Genomic DNA, 23,541 nt, shown 5'->3' on the forward strand with positions numbered 1-23,541 from the left:
GGGAGTGGAAACATCATGCTTTGGGGATGCTTTTCTGCAAAGGGGACAGGACGACTGATCCGTATTATGGAGAGGATGAATGGGAACATGTATCATGACATTTTGGGGAAAAACCTCCTTCCCTCAGTAAGTGCATTGAAGATGCAACATGGCTGGGTCTTCCAGCATGACAATGACCCCAAACACACCGCCCGGGCAACTAAGGAGGGGCTCCGTAAGAAGCAAGGTCCTTGATTGGCCTAGCCAGTCTCCAGACCTCAACGCAATAGAAAATCTGTGGAGGGAGTTAAAAGTCCGTGTTGCCGGGGACAGCCCCAAAACATGACACATCTAGAGAAGATCTGCATTGAAGAGTGGGTCAAATACCTACTGCAGTGTGTGCAAACCTGGTCAAGAACTACAGGAAACATTTGACCTCTGTAATTGAAAACCGAGGTTACTTTACAAAGTATTGAGATAAACTTTTAGATTGTCCAAATATTTGTTTTCAGAAAGAATATACAAATACATTGTTTAAAAATCACACAATGTGAATTCCAGAATGTTTTGTTCTGATTCTGTCTCTCACAGTTGAAGTGTACCTATGATGGAAATTACAGACCTCTCTCATATTTTAAAGTGCAACAATTTGCGCAATCGGTGGCTGTCCAAATACTTTTTTGCCCCACTGTATATTTACTCTGCCCCGGAGTACTGAAATATGCCAGCAATTTATACTGGAAGTGTATTTTACAAGTCTACTTAGTAAAGTCAGTTGAACGTGTTGCCATTTATGAGACAAAACAGTTCATTTCCTGGCAGCATCTCTTATCCGAGCTCATTTGTTACAATAAAGAAGTGTGACTTTTACTGCAGGCTGTGACATTTCTCACTTTGGTGATTTATGCCACATAACAACAAAGACTGTTTTGGAGGATGTAAGAATCCACTATTATGCTCCCAGCAGATCGCTCCAGCGCAGTTTTCAACCTTCTTGTTTTGCTTCTTAGCCGTTTACCACTGATTGGCTGATGGAAATGTTATCCAGAATGGGCGCTGCATCTAAAGTAAACCCCACAAAAACCAAACAAGACAATGCGTGTTATAAAACAGATTTGTTTTACTCCTTATACACTTTATAAACCTAAAGTACAAATATTCTGATGTGTCCATATTTACACAGGATTCTTTCAATCACGTCTGGCCTGTAGAACGTATTCTCATTTCACTTAATAGCTAAGCATCTGTCGCTTCCTTATTTCTTCTACCAGGTTTTCCCTGGGCACATCAACCTATTAACGATGAAGGGAAAGAGATGTTTAACAACAATGTTTACTTTTAAAACTGTAGCACAAACAAAAATGTTTTCTTCTATAGACTTAAAAGAAAGGGGGGAAAAAAAACAAAAAAAAAACAAATAATATAGCCATCCAATCGTGTAACGTACTGAGATCACGGGGATAAACTTTTACCAAGTCCCCTCCATACTGGATCTCATCCGATCTATTACTGCTGCCTCTCAAGGGGTTGAGCTTAAAATTTAAAACGGCACTGACTGTAAGTGCAAAGACTTACGCGTTTCGCACTTAATATTAGTGCAGTTTTACATTTCAAGCTCACACTTGCTGAGAAGTGGAAGGTTTTGATCTGGCATGACGAGTTCACACACACAGTAAAATAATTACCCAATCAAGCTTTACAGTGGCATTGTGATTGCTGAGTGAATTTTGACCACATATTTAATTCTCATTACTAAAAGTTACCCACATTAATCCTGTTTTTAGTGCAGATCCCACTCCATATTGTACTCTCATGTTAGACAGCAAACAACTTACATATGTCCCCATATGCCTAATACTTAAGTCGTGCCAAACAGCCCCATTTGGTGCAAAAACAAATATGACTAGGCTGTGATAAAAGCACAAAGTATGCATACCCTGTACACCAATTGCGTGATATAGCAATGCAACAGGATGCTAATCTGTAATCTGAGAAAAAGGCAAGAGACCGGGGACAATATGATGGACTAAAATGCAAATTCTAAGGGGGGGATTCAATTCAATGCGATGATGAATAGCCCCGGGAGGGAGCTCCCAAAGCTATTCAATTCAACGCAATGTTTGGACAGGCTAAAGGATTAGTCTGAGAATGCCGGTTACCTTGACTAAACACCCATGTTAAGTCGCAAGAACCGGCATTCTCCGACTTAACTAGCTAAATTGAACAGCTCCAGCAGCTCCCTCCTGGGGCTATTCAGCTATTGCGAGCGGCCAGGATGATGGTCGCGATGGTCAAGACCATCGCAACCATCTTGCTTGCGACGAGACCCTTGTGGTAGGGTCTCGTGGCCGCAAGCCCCAGAGAGCTTCTGGCTCTAATAGAGCCGGAAGCTCTCCCACTGACATCACTGGTGATGTCAGTGGGGCCGCCCACAAATGGCAGGCGTTTGCATGGGATGCCTCAGTTTGTGAAGCCAACCCCACACCACGCCTCCAAAACGATGCGAGCTGTCGATCAAATCGACAGCTGCCCCCTTTTGGTGCGAGACCCGCAGCAACGGAGCATGCGTCGCTAGCCGGGTCTCGCGCATGCGCACGTCGGAGCCGGCTCCAGGCGTGCGCAGTGGCCTAACATCGACCTGCTCGCGAGCGCATAGGGCTTGCAAGCTGGTCTGAATCACTCCCTAAGTCTCCAGTACACTACAAGTCTGTCAGTATGCAGCTGCAGTGCAAAAGAAACCTGCTATGATGTGCTGCAAAAAAGTCTCTAAAATTTTGTACTCGATGTTAGCCCCCTCATTTCTTGAATTTAAGGAACCATTTGAGCAGACCTGGGAATGTGACCTAGGGTTTAGTTTGGAGGATGACGACTGGGCAGATATTAGACAATGGGTGGCCAAGTCCTCAATTAACACTAATGTTAAGGAAAATTCCAACAAAGTTTACTCGCGCTGGTACATGGTTCCTGCAAAACTACATCAGATTTTCCCAGGGTCTTCGGACTTATGTTGGAAACAATGTGGCCAAACAGGTTCCTATTTACATGTATGGTGGGACTGCCCTGTGATATCCAAACTTTGGGACGAAGTCACATCTTTGGTGTTAAAGGTGCTCAGTGTTTCTCCCCCTAGAGACCCTCTACATATGCTTTTATGCAAACCCACTGGCTCTCTCTCTAAACCGCAGAACAAACTTTCTGGTCATATCTATAATGCTATCAAACTGTTGATCGCCACAAACTGGAAACAAACTGAAGCCCCGGCAATAGCCTCATTGTTAAATAAAATATGGTATTTGGCTTCTATGGAATATATCACTGCACTCCTTCACGCTTCAGTGAATAAGTTTCATGCTACCTGGGGCCCTTGGTACTCTGCATTTCATAGACAGTTGCCCGGAATGGAGTGATTTTGCTTTATTGTGAATGATAAACTATATCGTAGTTTGCCTTTCTTTAATCCCACCCTTTTTCTGTATATTTTTATTTTTTTTTGCTTTATGTATTTTTGTAACAAATCAAAAATTTGATTGATGTGGATTTTTGTGAAGTTTTATTTTTTGGATATATTATTTGATATATTTGAATTGTTGATTATTCAAATAATTTTTTGTGTATGTTAATATTTGTGATGTATACATATTCAAAAATTATAAATAAAAAGAGATTACGAGAAAAAATAATAATCAGAGAGTAATGTACAAAACACTAGAATGTGTTTTAGGCTAAATGAATGAGTATTACCCCATGTAACCAGTAGAGTTAATGGTAGTTTTTTGACCCTTGACTCAGATTTATCTGATAAGCTTTGCAGATGGTTATCTTGTTTGTAGATGTTGTTGTAAAATATTGTTGTTGTAAATATGCACTGATTGTGTAGTGACAGATGAGTTGTTATTTAGCATAAATATTGTTGTAAGTGTAGAAAAGTATTTCTCAAATCATCAGCTAGCGACCTTTACATTTCACATATGTAAAACACACAAATTAATACTTATTACTCCTAATTGAGGCAATACTATCCCCTGCTGTTAATAAAAGTAGAGTATTAATACATGTTTTCTGGGGAGACACCTCCACTAATTTCAAGAGGATAAAATTAAATTCATGCGATACATGTTAGCATCATTTGGGACCATGCTGATTGATGGTAACCCATCTACTAAAATCTCATTCTGGGTGTCTAAATCTTAAGAGTTTAATTTAATTAATTTGCTAAATGAATACAACTGATCAAGAGCGGAGTATAAACCTCATCTGTATATATATATATATATATATATATATATATCTATCTATCTATCTATCTCCTGGGTCTGGCACTCTCCACTCACAAACAGTTTCAGCCGGTGCCCTCACAGATACCAATAAATACAAAATGCAAGGTGCGGCACTCGTGGCACAGTCACAGCAAGAAATTGGCGGGACCACAAGCTGGTTCACCAGCTTGTGGTCCCGCTAATTTCTTGCTGTGACTGTGCCGCAACTTGCGTTTTGTATATATATACAGTCAGGTCCATAAATATTGGGACATTGACAGAATTGTCATATTTTGGCCTCTATTCACCACAATGGCTTTGAAATGAAACAAACAAGATGTGATTTAACTGCAGACTTTCAGATTTAATTTGAGGGTAATTACATCCAAATCAGGTGAACGGTGTAGGAATTACAACGGTTCCTATATGTGCCTCCCACTTTTTAAGGGGCCAAAAGTAATGGGACAAACTAAACAATCCTAAATCTAACTTTCACTTTTTAATACGTTGTTGCAAATCCTTTGCAGGCAATTACAGCCTGAAGTCTGGAACGCATAAACATCACCAGACGCTGGGTTTCATCCCTGGTGATGCTCTGCCAGGCCTCTACTGCAAATGTCTTCAGTTCCTGCTTGTTCTTGGAGCATTTTCCCTTCAGTTTTGTCTTCATCAAGTGAAATGCAAGCTCAATCAGAATCAGGTCAGGGGATTGACTTGGCCATTGCATAACATTCCACTTTTTAGCCTTAAAAAACTCTTTGGTTGCTTTTGCAGTATGCTTCGGGTCATTGTCCATCTGCACTGTGAAGCGCTGTCCAATGAGTTCTGAAGCATTTGACTGAATATGAGCATATAATATTGCCTGAAACACTTCAGAATTAATTCTGCTGCTTTTGTCAGCAGTCACATCATCAATAAATACAAGGGAACCAGTTTCATTGGCAGCCATACATGCCCACGCCATGACACTACCACCACCATGCTTCACTTATGAGGTGGTATGTTTTGGATCATGAGCAGTTCCTTTCCTTCACTTCTCTTCCCATCACTCTGGTACAAGTTGATCTTTGTCTCATCTGTCAATAGGATGTTGTTCCAGAACTGTAATGGCTTTTTTAGATGTTGTTTGGCAAACTGCAATCTGGTCTTCCTGTTTTTGTGGCTCACCAATGGTTTGCATCTTGTGGTGAACCCTCTATATTCACTCTTGTGAAGTCTTCTCTTGATTGTTGACTTTGACACATATACATCTATCTCCTGGAGAGTGTTCTTGATTTGGCCAACTGTTGTGAAGGGGTTTTTCTTCACCAGGGAAATAATTCTTTTGTCATCCACCACAGTTGTTTTCCGTGGTCTTCCGGGTCTTTTGGTGTTGCTGAGCTCTCCGGTGCGTTCTTTTTTTTTAAGAATGTTCCAAACAGTTGATTTGGCCACACCTAATGTTTTTGCTATCTCTCTGATGGGTTTGTTTTGATTTTTCAGCCTAATGATGGCTTGCTTCACTGATAGTGACAGCTCTTTGGATCTCATATTGAGAGTTGACAGCAACCGATTCCAAATGCAAATGTCACACCTAGAATCAACTCCAGACCTTTTACCTGCTTAATTGATAATGAAATAACGAGGGAATAGCCCACACCTGTCCATGAAATAGCTTTTGAGTTGATAGTCCCATTACTTTTGGCCCCTTAAAAAGTGGGAGGCACATATTGAAACTGTTGTAATTCCTACACCGTTCACCCGATTTGGATGTAATTACCCTCAAATTAAATCTGAAAGTCTGCAGTTAAAGCACATCTTGTTTTTCATTTCAAAACCATTGTGGTGGTGAATAGAGGCCAAAATCTGAAAATTCTGTCAATGTCCCAATATTTATGCACCTGACTGTAGATGTTATGTTGAGTCTCCCATATCCAAGTATTCCGAAATACAGAATATTTTTAGCATGACTGAGATAGTGAAATCTTTGCTTTTTCATGGTTCAATGTACACAAACTTCAAGGCACAAACTTATTAGAAATAGTGTATAAAATGACCTTCCGGCTTTGTGTATATAAAACATAAATGCGTTGTGTTTAGATTTGAGTCCCAGTCCCAAGGTATTTCATTAGGATATGCAAATATTCCAAAATACCCCTGGTCCCAAGCATTTTGGATATGGGAGACTCAACCTGATATATATATATATATATATATATATATATACATACATACATACATACATACACACAAATTCTGTCAATGTCCCAATATTTATGGACCTGGCTGTATATATTTTTTTTTTTATACATTGTTAAATATCTATTGTATATAAAATATATATATATTTACTAGCTGTATAAAGAAAAAAAGAAAGAAGAAAAAAAAAGTCTCTAAGATGCTTATGTACAATACTATCTGTGGTATGGCGTCTCAGTCGCACCAAGTATCTCACAACATATAGTGCAAAGGCGCTAGGTGAATGAGGATACATCTTTACTGCACCTCTTGTCTTGTTGCAACATCCCTCAGCTTGACCACGCCGTCTCTCAGTTCCTGTTCCCCAATAATGGCCACCAGTGGAATCCCCATCCTCTCACAGTACTGCAGCTGGGTGAGTAACTTAGGGTGATTCTTGTACAGCATTTCTGCCTGTGGGTGGGGGAAAAAATTGTCATTATTGACCTTATGTTTATATAGCACTAACATATTACCTAGCACCGGCAGAAAATGTGTAGTCATTCACATCTGTCACAGGGGTCTGACAGTTTCCATTCTCTACAACACTAACATTAATTATGGGAGGAAGCCTGAGTACCTGGAGGGAACCCATGCAAAAAAAGGGAGAGCATACAAACTGTACACAGATAGTGTGTGCAGGTTGCCATGAAGCGCTGGTGTGTGAAGCAGCAGTGCTATCCACTGTGCCAGCCAAATTAAAGTAAAATTTTATAGCTGGTAATAAAATTGAAATTATTAGGACTCCAAACGTAACCACCACATACAGCCGAGCAGAGACTGAGTGACTGACAGGCGTGCAGACATGCACTGTGTGGATTGGTTGAGTCATATACTGGGACAGAGCCAGTTATGTCACAGTCAGCCAAATGGATGCATATCTCAGCTTTTTAACTTGTAGCTGCACTGGAATATCATGTTAAACAGGGCATTTTAATACTGGCGGGAGGCTGTGTGCAGAGGTCAGTGGGCCCTCTCTTCCTCGCAAAAAAAAAAAAAAGTCACTGAGCATACACAGAAAAGGGCAAAATGTCTGGAACTGTGCCATACGCTATATTCTGGCACTATCTTCGGATGTATGGCATTGAAACCATAAATCCGGTGATTGCTTCAGAAATATGGCTTTGGCGACTTGTTTCCAAAAACACTGCTGCTATAATGGTGAAGGCGGCCAGCAGGAGCGGTCCGGCGTGCAGGTCAGTAAATGCGACAATGCACCCATGCACACCAGTGAGGATAACACTGAACCAAGTATTTTATCTTTAATTCAATTCAATTTTGAGGTTTACTGTAGGGATGGAACATTGAAAGAAAACATCGGTGGTACCAATGTTTTTAACATTAGTCATCGAATAGGATGTGGTACAAAATGTCAACATGGTCTGAATGTCGACATAGCGTTTTTACAGTATTTAAGCCCCTAAACCTAACATGCACTGTTGACATTGTGACTGTCGACATTTGGACCATGTCGATATTCTCAATGCCGACATAATGACTACATAAAACATTGTTTAGTCCTTGGTTTGGGAACACTGATGGTTTCTGATGTTAACCAATGTTTCTACTTGTTTGAAGTAAACTGGCCACTTAAGAACACTCCAAGGATGGGATTTAAACACGAAATCTCTGATATTATTACACAATATTCATACATTTCACTTGTGAGCTATCAGTTATAGTGTAAATCAAATGCAACTTGTCTTATGTTAAATGCTCCTGTATTTAAAAACACACATTGCTCAGCATACCAAGCAAGGCACTTGAACCCCCAACCTCATGTACTATGGTCAACAATTAACACATAAGCTATTTGCCTCTTTGTTGCAAGCCTAGTAATTCTACCTACATGAAGCTGGACGTAATTGGTTTACATCATTGCAGCTAAGCGACCTATGTCATGTATGTGGCTGCACACTACATAGATCTGCTTAACTGCAATGATTTAAACTAACAATTACAACCAGCTTCATATAGTTAGAATGAATGTAGGAGCTAAAAGCTCATTTGTTAAGTGTATGACTCTGGTATATGAGGCTGGGTTTTTGAGTCTCGTGTATGTATTGCTTAGCATTCTCTGTTTAAAATAAAGGGGCATTTAACTGAAGGTGCACATATCTTCTGTACAAGTGTGGTAGCCAATCAAATGAGCATGTCTGCCCACGCCCAATACAAAAATAACTTGTGATGATGAAGAAACATTGGAATCTCACCAATGCAGGGATAACGATTGGAACCAATCCATTGATGGTTCCAAATAAACCTAATTTGCGTCCCATACAAGTATTTTATTCTGCAAAACTCTTAAAATCCTAGTTTGAAATCACTGTTGAGAATTAACACTAATTAAATTTCAAAAATTATTTTATTCCAAGTCATACTATATAGATATCCATTGCCAAGAATCTACTTACTTTAATCCCTGAGTTCCATAGTACGGTAATAAGTTTTATCCTCTCCTCCAGGTGCATTGCTTGTGCTGTTGCCACCAACACTTGAGTTTCAGTTGTCCGGACATTTTTACTAGACTCCTAAAGACAAGTCACAGTGTCATTTACTTTAGCAGATAAAGAACAGCTATTCTAGCCATACAGGGCCTCATTCAGAGTTAGGAGCAAATGAAAATAGCAATTAAGTAGCAATTTGCTCCTGGAACAAACCATGTTTCAGTGCAAGAGGTACAAATAATATAAGAACTTACCTTTGTTATCTCTATTTCTACGAAGTCCATAGGGTTCCACAGGATACCTTGGGGTATAGGTGATGACGTCAGGCATAGGGCACCATAGAGTTAAGTTTTCAGCATCCCAGGATGCACTAGGTTCCCCCTCCTATACCCCGCCCCCGAGCCAAGGCATCTCAGTTACGTACCAAGCCATAAGCCGGAGGAGGAGAAGGAAGAGAGAGAAAAAAGATCTGGACACACACAAGAATCACATTCTCACCAGAGGGAGACGGAAAAAACGGTGACCAGAGCAAAGCCCATCTGCAGCACAGGTGCGACAGGGCGGGAGTCCTGTGGAACCCTATGGACTTCGTAGAAATAGAGATAACAAAGGTAAGTTCTTACCATATCTCATATTTTCTACTTCAGGGTCCATAGGGTATCCACAGGATACCTTGGGGATGTCCCAAAGCAGTATCCTTTAAGGGTGGGGACGCTCCTATGCTGCAAGGAGAATCCGCCGCCCGAAGGAAGCATCCTGAGAGGCAAAGTTGTCAAACGCGTAATACCTCACAAAGGTATGGACAGAGGACCACGTGGCCGCCTTGCAGATCTGGACTGCAGAAGCACCACGTCGAGCTGCCCACGAAGGACCCACAGGCCTAGTGGAATGAGCCCTCACAGAAGGTGGAACCGGCAGGCCTTCCTGAAGATAAGCTTCTGACATTGCCATATGGATCCAAGCTGCTAAAGTTTGCTTTGAAGCAGGCCAACCCTTTTTACGGAAGCCATAGAGGACAAACAAGGCGTCCGACTTCCTAAACGAAGAAGTGCGGTCAACATAAGTCCTTAAGGCCCGCACAACATCCAAAGTGGCCTCACCCACTGAAAGGCCAGGTGAGTTAAAAGCCGGCACAACGATTTCCTCGTTATTATGAAACCGGGAAACAACCTTGGGAAGAAAATCAGGACGAGTGCGCAGCACTGCCCTGTTCCCATTAAAAATCAAGAAAGGGGGTCTACAAGAGAGAGCCTCTAAATCAGAAACACGTCTGGCCGAAGCTATGGCCAGAAGGAAAACAGTTTTAGCTGTTAGCCATTTAAGATCCACTGAGCCCAGTGGTTCAAACGGCAGTCCTTGGAGAGCCCTCAGGACCACAGCCAAGTCCCAAGGCGCCACAGGTGGAACAAAGGGTGGCTGAATTCGCAGAACACCTTGCATAAAGGTGCGCACATAAGGGATTGTAGCAATCTTACGATGGAACCAGACAGACAGGGCAGAAACCTGCATCTTCAAAGAAGCAAGGCGAAGCCCATGGTCTAGTCCCGCTTGTAGGAAGGCTAGCACTCTAGACAGACGAAACTCCCGAGGTGCATAACCTCTCGGTCGACACCACTGGAAGAACGTATGCCACACACGATGGTATATCCTCGCGGAAGACGGTTTCCGAGCTCTTAGCATGGTCCGCACTACAGAGCTGGAAAACCCCCTGGACCTTAACATGGCCGTCTCAACAGCCACGCCGTCAAAGATAGCCGAGTCAGGTCCGGGTGAAGACAAGGACCCTGTGACAGAAGATCCGGTCATAGCGGCAACCGCAGACAGACCCTGAAGATCTGAGAACCAGTGCCGTCTGGGCCATGCGGGCGCTATCAACAGGAGCGTCCCTCCTTCCTGTTTGAATATTCCGGATTACCCGCGGAAGGGAAAACGGGGGAAACAGATAAGCGAGCCGGAACGTCCACCGGACGGACAGAGCATCCACCAGAGACGCCTTTTCGTGCGAGACCCGTACACCGGCAACTTGTTGTTGTGCCGGGACGCCATGAGGTCGATCTCTGGAAGACCCGACCTGTCCACCAGCAGTTGAAAAACGTCCGGGTGCAGGGACCATTCCCCCGGATGAACGTCCTGGCGACTGAGAAAGTCCGCCTCCCAGTTTAGCACTCCCGGAATGAATACTGCTAATATGGCCGGGAAATTGCGCTCCGCCCATACCAGGATCCGGGACACCTCTGCGAGAGCCGCCCGACTTCGGGTTCCTCCTTGCCGATTTATGTAGGCCACGGTGGTAGCGTTGTTCGACTGGACCTGCACTGGGTGACCTTGGAGAACCCGATGTGCCTGCTGGAGAGCATTGAACACCGCGCGAAGCTCCAAGATGTTTATTGGAAGCTACGTTTCTGCCTGAGTCCACCTGCCCTGGAACAAGTGTGGACCCGAGACTGCTCCCCAGCCCCGAAGACTGGCGTCCGTCGTCAATAGGACCCAATTCGCCACCCAGAACAGATGACCCTTGTTGAGATGGGTCGTCTGCAACCACCAGGCTAGGGACAGGCGAACCTCCGGAGTGAGCACCATCGTCTGGCATTTTAGACTCTGAGGCAGTCCATTCCTTTTGGACAAGATCAGGTGCTGCAGAGGTCTGGAGTGAAACTGGGCATATTCCACATGTCGAATACCGACACCATGGAGCCCAGTAACCTCATCGCCGAGTGCAGAGACACCCGGCAGCTCTGCAGACAACAGCGCACCCTCAACTGCAAGGCAGAGATCTTTTCCCCCGTCACAAAGATCCTTTGCTGTCCGGAGTCCAATAAGGCTCTGAGGTGCAGAATCCGCTGAGACGGGATCAGGGTGGACTTCTGGTAGTTTACTAACCAGCCGTGCCGTTGCAGTACCGCAATGGTCAGGTCCAAGTGGCGTAGGAGGAGCTCTGGAGATCCTGCCACCAAGAGAAGGTCGTCCAAGTACGGTAACATGCGGACTCCCTGCAGCCGCAGGGAAGCCGCCATGACCGCCATCACCTTGGTGAAAACACGTGGTGCTGTCGCCAGGCCAAATGGTAACGCCCGGAACTGAAAGTGGTCGTTGCGGATTGCAAACCAGAGGAACTGTTGATGACGTAATAGAATAGGGACATGCAGGTAAGCGTCCTGTATGTCCAACGACACCATGTAGTCCCCAGGTTCCAGCACCAGAATGATGGACCGTAGGGTCTCCATCTGAAACTTCGGCACCCGCAAAGACTTGTTGAGAGCTTTAAGGTTGAGTATCGGACGATACGACCCATTGGGTTTCTGCACCAAAAAGAGATTGGAATAGAAACCCTGGCCCCTCTGGGAGAATGGAACAGGCACTATAACTCCAGCCTGGAGCATAGTGTGCAAGACCTTCCGCAGTTCCAAGGCTTTGTTCCGGTCTGATGGCAGACCCGTGGTGAAGAATCGAGACGGGGGTCTGTGCCAGAAGGAGAGGGCGTACCCGTGAGAAACCACCTCGAGAACCCAAGTGTCTGTCGTGGTGACTGACCAACACCGGGCGAACTGCAGCAGGCGGCCTCCCACTTTGGGATCCTCCAAAAGGAGGCCCGGACCGTCAGGCCACAGGCTTGTCATCTGGCTTAGGGGCCGGACGTCTGGTACTCCAGGCCTGCTTCCGGGGCTTGGCCGATTTTTTGGAGCCAGCCTGTCGGGGAAAGGACTGCGGCTTATGCCTACCCTGGGCCCTGTAGGGCCGAAAGGACGATGTACCTGAACCAGAAGGAACTGCAGCAGACGGGAGACATGCCGATTTAGCTGCCGCCAGTGCGGCTACAATTCTGTCCAGGTCCGGACCAAATAGAACTTCTCCATTAAAAGGCAACGCTTCCAAGCCCTTTTTGGAATCTGCGTCCGCCTTCCAAGATCGCAGCCATAAGGTGCGACGAGCAGCTACAGCTGCCGAAGAAATCCGAGACGCCAGGGTGCTGATATCCAAGGCCGCTTCGTTAATACCCCCCCCCCCCCCCTGCAAGGGAATAAACGGACTTTAGGCAGATCTCCACCTTGCGGTCCGTAGCATCCTTTAGGGAAGACATGGATGGCATGGGTAATGTGGCACTACGGACTAGGCGTGTCACATGAGAATCCACCTGTGGAGGGGATTCCCACTTAGAAAAATAATTATCCGCAAACGGATAAGCCACCGCCAAATGCCTATGCGGCTGGTACCGTTTGCCCGGCTGTTTCCACGCCTCCTCTAAATGGTCCACCAATTGACCCGAAAGAGGAAACACTGTGGCGTCACCCTTAATATCCTTAAAAAAGGCATATTTAGATTTGGACACCGGAGGATCCTCGTCCTCAATCACCAAAGCTGTGCGGACTGCTCGAATAAGTCCAGGAATATACACCTTGGACCTAGCGTCCGCCTCTTTAGTACGGAGAGGTTCCTGGTCCGAAAGATCCAGAATCTCCCCATCATCAGACGTCACGTCGTCATCCTCATAAGGAGCAGACATAGACGCCACCGGCCGTTTATGTGGCCGCAACACAGACTCCCCTTGTAACACATCCGACAAGTGCTGTACAGAACTAGTCAGGGAATTAACCCACGCAGGCTCCTGAGAGACCTGGGGAGGGGAAATAATGAGACTGTGGGGTACCATCAATTGTCTTGGGAAACCCTGCATGGGTGACGACACCACTGATTGCTGGGACAATCCCATCTGTGAGAACGCAGGCTGCGGAGCTAACTGGCCCACCAGGGTTGTAAGCGCTTTGGCGAAACAAGCCCAGGGCGGCTCCTGTACCGGTGCTGTGACCGTAATTGGCCGCGCCAATAAATAACACTGCCGGCATAGCCCTTTCGCGCTACCCTCCCCCTCCGCTATAGGTACTTTACACGTAGTACACTGAAGCTGAAGAGGAAAGTCACTCTCGGATATGATGGTAAGTATGTGACCCATCTCACCAATACTTAGTATAGCGAGAATCACCCTGCAAGCACCGCACCGCAAGGGCTTTAGCAGAAAGAACAGGGACAGTGATAAGGCTGACAGTAAGAAAGTAAAGTACAGGCAGCAGCGCTAGCACAGTCACATACAATGCACAGAATATTAAATCCTGCACTATCAGCGCTGATACTCAACTACGCAGACACAGAGTCTGGTAGGACAAAGCGCTGCATACACAGACCTGACCAAGCGGAGGAGAGGTATGCCGGGGGACCCAGACCACGATGCCTCCGTCTAAGACTTCCAGCAGCGTTCACCATGCATTGCTGAAGATGGCCACCGAGGAGCATAGAGGAGGCTGGCCTGGGGGAGGAGCGCTGCCACAGAGCCAGTCGGCGTGTGCAGAGAGGGCTGTGTGCAGCGGGGGAGGCGTCGGCTGTGAGACAGGGAAGGCGCGCTCCCCTGGCATGCATTTAACCCCTGGGACACCGCAGCGCTACCGCTCTGCCTCGGTCCACTGTCCCAGGGGGGACAGTGGACTGCTGCAGCCGGTCCCCAGGGAGCCCCCTGCCTGGGGACTTTTGGACCATGTTCAACAGGGTCCCACCGCGGGACCCCTGCTGCTTACCTGTAGTCCCCCTTAGATCCGGCCATGGCCCAGAACATCTGGGGTCACCGCTAGCTGTGACCCCAGATGCTTACCAGCATCCCCGGATCGGTACCGGCGTTCTGGTACCGGCGGGGGTGTAGGGAAAACAGCATGGACGTCAGTACTGACTGTCCATGCTGTACTTCCAGATGTGCAGCCATAGCTGCAATGAAGAAAACTTCAGGGGCTCTTCTAAGCCCCCCTCTAGCAGGTGCATCCGACTCCGGCCAGGCACCCCACGAAACTGAGATGCCTTGGCTCGGGGGCGGGGTATAGGAGGGGGACCCTAGTGCATCCTGGGAGGCTGAAAGCTTAACTCTATGGTGCCCAATGACTGACGTCATCACCTATACCCCAAGGTATCCTGTGGACCCTGAAGTAGAAACTTTATTTTTTTCTTTCTTTGCAAGCAGGGAAGATACGGACTGCTTTTGCATGTAGCCAACATATACTGGTCAGCTTTGTATTTACACTGAAATGTGGAATTAACCTAGGTACAAACCCAGCCAACTTTCTGTCTGTATGTTGATTTTTAATCTGTCCCAACAACAATGCAACATGGTTTTGCCAAGGTGCAAATGGCTAATTTTTTTACATTTTATTTACACCTAACTGTGCATAGACCCCACAGTACAATACAACACATTACAATGTGAAACCAATGCAATGATTAGCACCTCTCATGCATGTCAGATTAAGGTAGCCAGCATTAAGTCTTCTATTGGGGTGGGGAATCTTTTTTCTGCCGAGGGCCATTTCGATGTATATAACATTATTCGCGGCCCGGTGCAGGCCACACCCCCTCCATGTGATGTCACACGGGGGCGATACCACAATCGCCGGTGATTACAGCAATTCCCAGAGCATCCTGAGGATGCTCCAGGGAGCTGTAAGGGCAGCGGTGTGACCATCTGAAGCGTCCTAAGGACGCTCCAGGCGACACTCTGAGAAAAACTCAGAGGGCCAGACCAAATGACTCTGCGCGTCTTATAAGGCCCCCGGACCTGAGGTTCCCCATCCCTGGTCCACTACATAACGACCTCCTGATGATTACTGAGCACACTGGGAAAGTGTAGTCACACCAGTCCTAAGATCTGTCACTGATAAGTCTGTAGATCATAAATGAACAAACTGAAGCACAATTGTGCAATTCCAAATTACCCAGACGCGTGCTAGTGAGTAGATTCTTCCAGGAATTGAGAACAAGATACCTTCTACTTGCTCGTTAAGTGAACCCTAACACTGGTATGCACTAATTGCAGGGGAACAAAATACAATATATGACACTTCCTATAGTAGGTCCTAGGTAAACTACAGTAAGTGGTTCCAGGGTCATATATAGAAATAAAATGGCTGCGTTTACTCATGTATTTTACTCTTACCTCTTCTTTTTTCTCTACTATGGAAAATATCCTCTCGATTCCAATGCTGATCCCCACACATGGTACTTTACTGCCTTTGGCATCAAACATCCCCACCAGATCATCATAGCGCCCCCCTGCGGCTACACTGCCGAGGCTAACGTTACCGGCAGCTGTGGCATTCTGGGAGCTCGGTGGTCTTCCTCGGTCCTGCAGCAGTACAGCCTCATAAATCACTCCAGTGTAATAGTCCAATCCACGGGCCAAACCAAGGTCAAAAGTGACCTACCAGGAGAAATTCTGGTTACATGTAAGACACAGAAAGGTCCATGATCACATGCCTTAATAACAATGGATGTTCACACCTTCTCTGCCACCCCAAAGATATCCAAGTAGTGGTATAGCAGTTTCAGGTCACTCAACGCTTCCATGGCCAGAGCATTCTGGGAAACCATGGGATCGTTCCACAGCTGGTCCATCACGGCCAATCCACCTAAGAAGACAAAACCATCTCCATTTATTGTGGTGTACTGATGCGCTTGATGGAACTTAAATGGTAAAATAAATCTGCACGTTACTGTGCTAGAGAGAGAAATGGTTCTGTCAGTAAACGTATATAGTTTTGAATGGTACAATAATTTGAAGCTTTCTCATATGTACGTTTTACTGTTATAAGTTATGGTGCTCAAATAAATGGCTGCTATCCCTGCATAGCAAGCTTATAAATATAAATAAATGGCATATATCCCTGCATAGCAAGCTTATAAATATAAATAAATGGCATATATCCCTGCATAGCAAGCTTATAAATATAAATAAATGGCATATATCCCTGCATAGCAAGCTTATAAATACAATTGTCACCGAGAAGGCAACAGTCACATAAAGAGAAGGCGTCACAATTGTGAAGTACTGTAAGGTACCTCTCGTACAATACCTTTGTTTTATCAATGAATGTCAGCACTACTATTGGCATGTCATTACCAATCTTTAGATAATTACAGCATTTTAATTGTTAACACATGCAGATGAAAATAATTTTGCAGTATTTAAAAAAAACAAAAAAAAATCAGAAGTGATATATCGGACATCCAGAAATCAAATAAAAAAAATGAAAGATTGGCACTTTGAAAACTAACGGGTAGATTTACAAAAACTTGTGAAACAGACAAGTAGTGGTGTCACCCATAGCAACCAATCAGATTAGATCTATCATTTTTTAGAACGCAATAGAGAAATGATAGCTAAAATCTGATTGGTTGCTAATGCGCTATATCGCCTCTTAATTTTTTGAAGCTTTAGTAAAGCTACACCTAGGGCTTTCAGAGACAAAAAAAAGTAGAGTCAAAATCACTACATGCTGCCATATTTGGGTGAATGGGGAACGCACGCCCCCGTCACACATTCACGTCAATGTGTCAGTATGGACTTATTTGAAAACAACCTTTAAACTTGCTGTTTCTCTGTGCAAACAGAAAAGTAATCACGGATGTAATACCCGATACTCCAACACTAGTTGACTTAATACAATTTTCGTCTATTTACCAGCTGAATTTATCAAAAAAACCAAGGTGCCACACTGCACTATTTTATCATTTTACTGTTTTGCACTGTAAAATGGTCAATATGATAAAAAGAAAAATAGTAAAGATATGCACTGAAGATATAGGGGCCCATTTATCATTGAATATTTGAGGGAAAATAAACGAAAACACACGTTTTTGGGGGTTTACCTCAATTATTAAGTATTCCCCGGATGTATCAAGGATCTCCGATACCTGCTGCGATCCCTCCATTGCCGCTGGCAGCCGCCTCCCCCATAGGTTTCTATGGGGGATGCGATGCTGCCAAATGTACCAATATCCAGAATGCAAAGCATTCCCGATATTGGCACCAGCAGCTAACGCCATCTGAAAATAGCGTTAGCCGCTGTAGCCTATGGGTACTTACCGCATTATCAGATGGCGGAGGGATCTTCCGGAACTCTCCGTCGGCAATGGGCGTCGCTCATGTGCAGTCCGCGGGACTGCGCATGTGCAGCAGCCCCGAGTGCACTCCATCCACATTGCAGGGACGGGCTCCTCTCAAAGCTCGTCTCCCTGCCTGTGCCGGTTTATACATCCGGCCGTTATGATCGCATTTTGCAATGCAACTATGGGCGGTACTGACATGCCCTGATCACATTGAAAAAGTGATCATTAATAAATGGACCCCACAGTATCTTTCTGGTACATGAATTCTGCTACATACAGATGTGTCCTCACTCGTCTTTGCTGCAGTCACTCCAAACAGCCATTCCTGGTGCACCATGTCCAGAGAGCCTCTGCTAGTGCCGGTAGGGGCGTATCTAAAACTGTGCACACGGGCCCCTGGGTCTGGTGGGGCCCACGCCACACGCCCTGCACCCATATTTTCTAATACTCACCTCTCTGAAGTCCCGCGTCGGCTGTTCCATCCCTGCATAAAACGTTTTCGGAAAATGCCCGCCACAGCCATTTATCTGGCGTTTTGCGCATACGCAGTAGGGAAATTACCTGTGCATGCGCAGTAGACTCTGGGCACAGACTAGTCAGTCGTCTGCCGGCCATCGTCGAGAGAGGAGGGGGCCCCTGAGGGGGAATGCACACAGAGCCCCTCCTCTCTTAATACGCCCCTGACCACCAGGCATCTTTTTTTGCCGAAAATGCATCTAAATCGCAATGAGACTGTGCTGATTAATTTGATATGTGACACTTGTATATCTGTGTGCGACAGTCTCGGAATCAGCATGTGAAGAGCTACGATGCAGCCGCAGCTATTTTCCACACAAAGTTCCGTTTTCAGGCTTAGTTGCACACAGATATAGAAGTGTCACATATAAAATTGGTCAGCAGTCTCCTGCTGCATCCTAGCCGCATCGCATTGCGACTTAGACGCATGTTTGTCAAAAAAAAAAAAAAAAAGGCACAAAAAAGACGCCAGACAGTAGCAGAGTCTCACAGGACCTGGCGGCTCACCCAAGCCAGGCATATCACGCTGCATGGCGTATTGAGGCTAGATGAGAAAGGACACATCCGTACAATAGTACATTTATTAACATGGTAACAAAAACAGTGACATTACAGCTCTTATGAAGTAGTATTTATGGGACTGTTCTAGTGGCCCACCGATTCCTGGGGGTATATTTACTAAAGTGAAAGTTTTAAGAAGTGGAGATGTTGCCCATAGCAACCAATCAGATTCAAGCTATTATTTTCTAGAAGGTGCTTGTTAAATGTTAAGTAGAATCTCAGTGGTTACTATGGGCAACATCTCCATTTCTAAAAACTCTCACTTTAGTAAATATACCCCTTGGTCTTCTGTTGAAACAGCACTAAACCATCTCCATAGGTCTGCTAGGAAATCCACATATACATTTTCCTGCTATTTGATGATTGCAATATCCTTGCCTAGCATTACGATTATTAAGACTGATTAGTGCTTGTTGATCAGATTATGTTTTCTTCAACCTAAAATGGGATATCGGTCAGCTTTGTGCAGCACATCTGTTTTATCGCACACATTATGTGTGTGTCTGTGTGTGTCTGGTCATAGGCATGGATACATACTGGGGCCCCTGACAGTACTATATGAAAAATAATAATGATAATAATGTTTGTTGGTACGTATCTGGTTGTGCATGTGCTGGTACACCTGGCTAGTTTAGGTTACACAATTGTCCAAAAGCAGGGCCGCAACTAGGATAGGGTCTAGAGGGGCACGTGCCTCGGGTGATGGAATTCAGGGGTGGCCGGACCGGCCTTCTGGCAGTTTTGGCAAATGCCAGAAGGGCTGATGGCCAGAGGGGGCCACGGGTGGCAGCAGGTATGGATTTATTGTCGCACCTGCAAGCAGCCACAGCCCTTAAAAGACACAGCGCCGCCGTCATTCGAATTTGGCTGCTGGTCCACAAGCTCCGATTGGCTTGCGACCAGAGCCAGGGGAGCAAGGTGAGAGGGTGCTGAGGAGGGACACGGGGAGCAAGGTGAGAGGCTGCTGAGGAGGGACACGGGGGAGCAAGGTGAGAGGCTGCTGAGGAGGGACACGGGGAGCAAGGTGAGAGGCTGCTGAGGAGGGACACGGGGAGCAAGGTGAGAGGCTGCTGAGGAGGGACACGGGGAGCAAGGTGAGAGGCTGCTGAGGAGGGACACGGGGAGCAAGGCGAGAGGCTGCTGAGGAGGGACATGGGGAGCAAGGTGAGAGGCTGCTGAGGAGGGCCACAGGGAGAAAGGTGAGAGGCTGCTGAGGAGGGACACGGGGAGCAAGGTGAGAGGCTGGTGAGGAGGGACACAGGGAGCAAGGTGAGAGGCTGCTGAGGAGGGACACGGGGAGCAAGGTGAGAGGCTGCTGAGGGACACGGGGAGCAAGGTGAGAGGCTGCTGGAGAAGGGACACAGTGGGAGTGAGGTGAGAGGCTGCTGCAGGAGGGACACAGTGGGAGTGAGGTGAGAGGCTGGAGTCTATAGATATGGCCACATTACTGCCTTGCCCCGAGTGACAAAAATCCTAGTTTCGTCCCTGCCAACATGGACATATAAATAATGATTTGCAACATCATCAGCCAAAATTCCTTAAGTGAGGTTCAAATGTTTGGGCATTGTGAAGCATTACTATTTTCCATCAAAGTTATGTGAATGCTTCCAGTATTAAGAAAACTATTAGGGGTATATTTACTAAAGGTCAATTTTAATCGATTTAAAATCGATGTGTTTCTGGGACTAAACCACACATATACTAAAAAGACAATTTTTTATTGTGTTTTGTAAGTATTAGTAAATGTGTGATTAAGCCCCAGAAACACATAATCAATGATAATCGATTTAAAATCGATCTTTAGTAAATATGCCCCTTACTGTACTAAAAGCTGATCTATTCTTTTTAAGCTTACCTCGTCCTAGGAGCATTGGCCCTGTAAAAATACAAATGGATTTTTCAAGAGCGTTTGCATGTTTGCCTGGCAGACCCCAGGAGTCATAGCAATGATCTAAATAACCAACAAATAACTGAAGTCTGGAGTCGGGACAAAAGTGCAACTTAATCATGATCTTAATCAAAATGTATATAAGAAAGTTCTTTCACTGTAGAATAGTCCCATATAGTAACAAATCATGGACAGCTGAGCGGGGAGAGGACACATAACAGAAGAAACTTCATGTCACAATCCCAATTTATTGGCTCCTTGGAAAGAGGTGCATCAGTAAGATGTCAGGGGAAGAGCAAACAAATGACGGCTATTAAAATGCTATAAAAGATGCAATTGTTGTAGAGGCTGCAATTCTAATCCCATTGAAATGATCCAATAAGCATATATGCTAGTGCTATAACTAATAACTTACTATTTCTGGACTGTTTATGTAATATAAACACTCTCCTAAACAATTTCTTGCATGCACACCGTTATAGTGTTTTATATTATGTGTCAACACTTTCGAATATTGATTGTTAAATGAAGGGGTGTGGTATAAAAGATGAAGAATTAAAAGGTTGACAGTCAAAAGGTCAACAAGAAATTGTCGACATGCAATAGGTCAAAAGGTCGACTGACGAAAGGTCGACAGGTTCAAATGGTCGCCACAAAAATTGTGGTTTTATTTGTAATTTAACCCTGAAGCCTGTATTCAATTAGGAGCGAAATCGGAGGTTTTGTAGTCGAAAAGTTATCGCACGCGCCCCCGCTTATCCCCATATTCAATTACAAATCGTCGAAACCGGGACCTGGTGAGAATGAAATGAGTGAAAAGTGAGGTCATTTTTGGGGAAATCAGCCTGACACCCCCCAAAAGATGCTCTGACATGGGGATTCACTATGGGTACCTCCGATTGGCCTACTGAAGGTATTTGGGGTCTTTGAATGGTCTCAATAGGTGCTATTTAGCATCTTTGGGTCAGTGGTGAAGAATAGCATTTAGCAACTTTTTTGGGGGAAAATAAGTAGTCCCATGAAATTTGGGGTACATGAAAATGGGTGCAAGCATATTTTAAAGTTGCTAAAGTCAAGCATTAAAAAGCGCCAAAAACGCACCTTCAGCAAACACCTGCAATCCAAAAAACACCTCCCCCGTACTCCCAGACCCCCCCAAAGGCTATTTCTCTAGTTTTTGCATTTTGAACTTTTTCACCCACTTTTTCAAAGTGCTTTTTTGGGGTGTCCCTTGTATTTTTTTAGTGTTTTTTTGATGCAATTAGCATCAAGGGGGGTGTAAAAAGGGTTTAGGGGGGTTGCTGCAATTTTGCACCCCAAAACCCCAATTCTGCACTTTTTTCCGCCGGGTATCCATTGGTGAAACTTTTCCGCTGGTTACAAGGCGCAAACTTCGTGCGCCGGCGAAAAGTCGGACAAATTGAATACGTGGATAAGTGGAATTAGCGAAAATGACATCAGTGGCGAAAAAGCAGCCTAATTGAATGCGGCCCTAACTCTCCCTCTAGTGCCCAACCCTAACCCTCCCCTAGTGCCTAAACCTAACCCTCACCCTAATACCCAACCCTAACCGTCCCCTCTGGCAACATAACTCTACCCTAACCCTCATCCTAACCTTAAAAATGTTGAAATAAACATAAAAAACATGTGTCGACCATTTGAACCTGTCGACCTTTCGTACCTGTTGATCTATTGTATGTTGACCATCTGGTGTCGACCTATTGACTGTTGATCTTCTATCCGGATACCAAACAAACATACTCTTTCATTCAGTTTACGTCTTGCGCGCTGTCTTTCTTGATATGAATATAAATGTCCTTGAGGTATTTGAACAGGCATGTGTCCGGGTTATCACTTTTGCGAGTGGATTATCAATGGTTTAGTAATGAGTTTAAAAAGGTATATAAATGACATATTAATTAGGATTAGTTATAAAATAATCAAATTAGAATATTTGCTTTAAGAGAATGACATTAATATTGGGAACAAAGGGCCTGATTCAGAGCTGAACACTCTGACCAGAGCACTCGGCTCTGAATCAGGGCCCTCCTACCTGTTTTAGGAGCGTCCTCATGGACGCTCGCATAGCTTTGGGTTACCACCCACAGCTTATGCAAGCGTCCCTGATGATGGTCGCGATGGTCTTGACCATCGCGACCATCGGGCTTGCGACGGAGACACTGCTGTAGGGTCTCGCTGCCGCAAGCCCTGGAGTGATTTTGGCTCTATCAGAGCCAAAATCACTCCCACTGACATCATTAGTGATGTCAGTGGGGCCAGCTTCAGACGGTAGGCGTTCCCATGGGAGCGCCTCCGTCTGGCAGGCACGCCCCCGGCACGCCCACCAAAGGGGGCGTGCTGTCAATCAACATCGACAGCACGCCCCCTTTGGTGCGAGACCCGGAGCTACGGAGAGCCCGTAGTGCGCATGCGCAGTGGGGCAATATCGACCCGTTTGCGAGCGTCCTTTGCTCGCGAACGGGTCTGAATGACCCCCAAAACCAACAGATTTTTTTTACACTCACAAGACTGACAAAGCAATAAGTGATATTGCGGGAGATGTATTAAACCTTGGAGAGAGATTGGAGACGTTTCCCATAGCAACCAAAGAGCTTCTAACTGTCAATTCATAGACCGCGCTAGAAAATGATCGCTAGAAGCCGATTGGTTGTAATGGGCAACTTCTCCACGTTATCTCTCTGGAAGGTTTGATACATCTCCTCTATACTCTCAAAAGCAAGTCGAGCATTTGAGTTTG

At 45.3% G+C, this 23,541-nt stretch overlaps 1 protein-coding gene across 3 annotated transcripts in view; it reads right to left on the minus strand.

The window, feature by feature from the left end:
- Window positions 1-667: 667 nt before the first annotated feature.
- The window catches only part of LOC148505993 (histidine--tRNA ligase, cytoplasmic-like), an 80,891-nt gene continuing 58,017 nt past the window's right edge, over window positions 668-23,541 (minus strand). For 2 of the 3 annotated variants that reach the window (XM_088447373.1, XM_088447372.1), the window contains exons 10-14: window positions 16,211-16,338; window positions 15,867-16,130; window positions 8,867-8,983; window positions 6,720-6,866; window positions 1,082-1,271 (exon numbers count right to left, since the gene is read on the minus strand). In XM_088447373.1, coding sequence (XP_088303499.1) covers window positions 1,209-1,271; window positions 6,720-6,866; window positions 8,867-8,983; window positions 15,867-16,130; window positions 16,211-16,338 — 719 coding nt within the window. In that variant the 3' untranslated portion in view covers window positions 1,082-1,208. Of the gene's footprint in view, window positions 1,042-1,081; window positions 1,272-6,719; window positions 6,867-8,866; window positions 8,984-15,866; window positions 16,131-16,210; window positions 16,339-23,541 lie in introns of those variants that run through there. The other variant, XR_015869825.1, reaches the window with a different exon arrangement.

Source organism: Taudactylus pleione, unplaced genomic scaffold (assembly GCF_031769625.1).
Source record: "Taudactylus pleione unplaced genomic scaffold, aTauple2 ptg000431l, whole genome shotgun sequence".
NCBI lineage: Eukaryota > Metazoa > Chordata > Amphibia > Anura > Myobatrachidae > Taudactylus > Taudactylus pleione.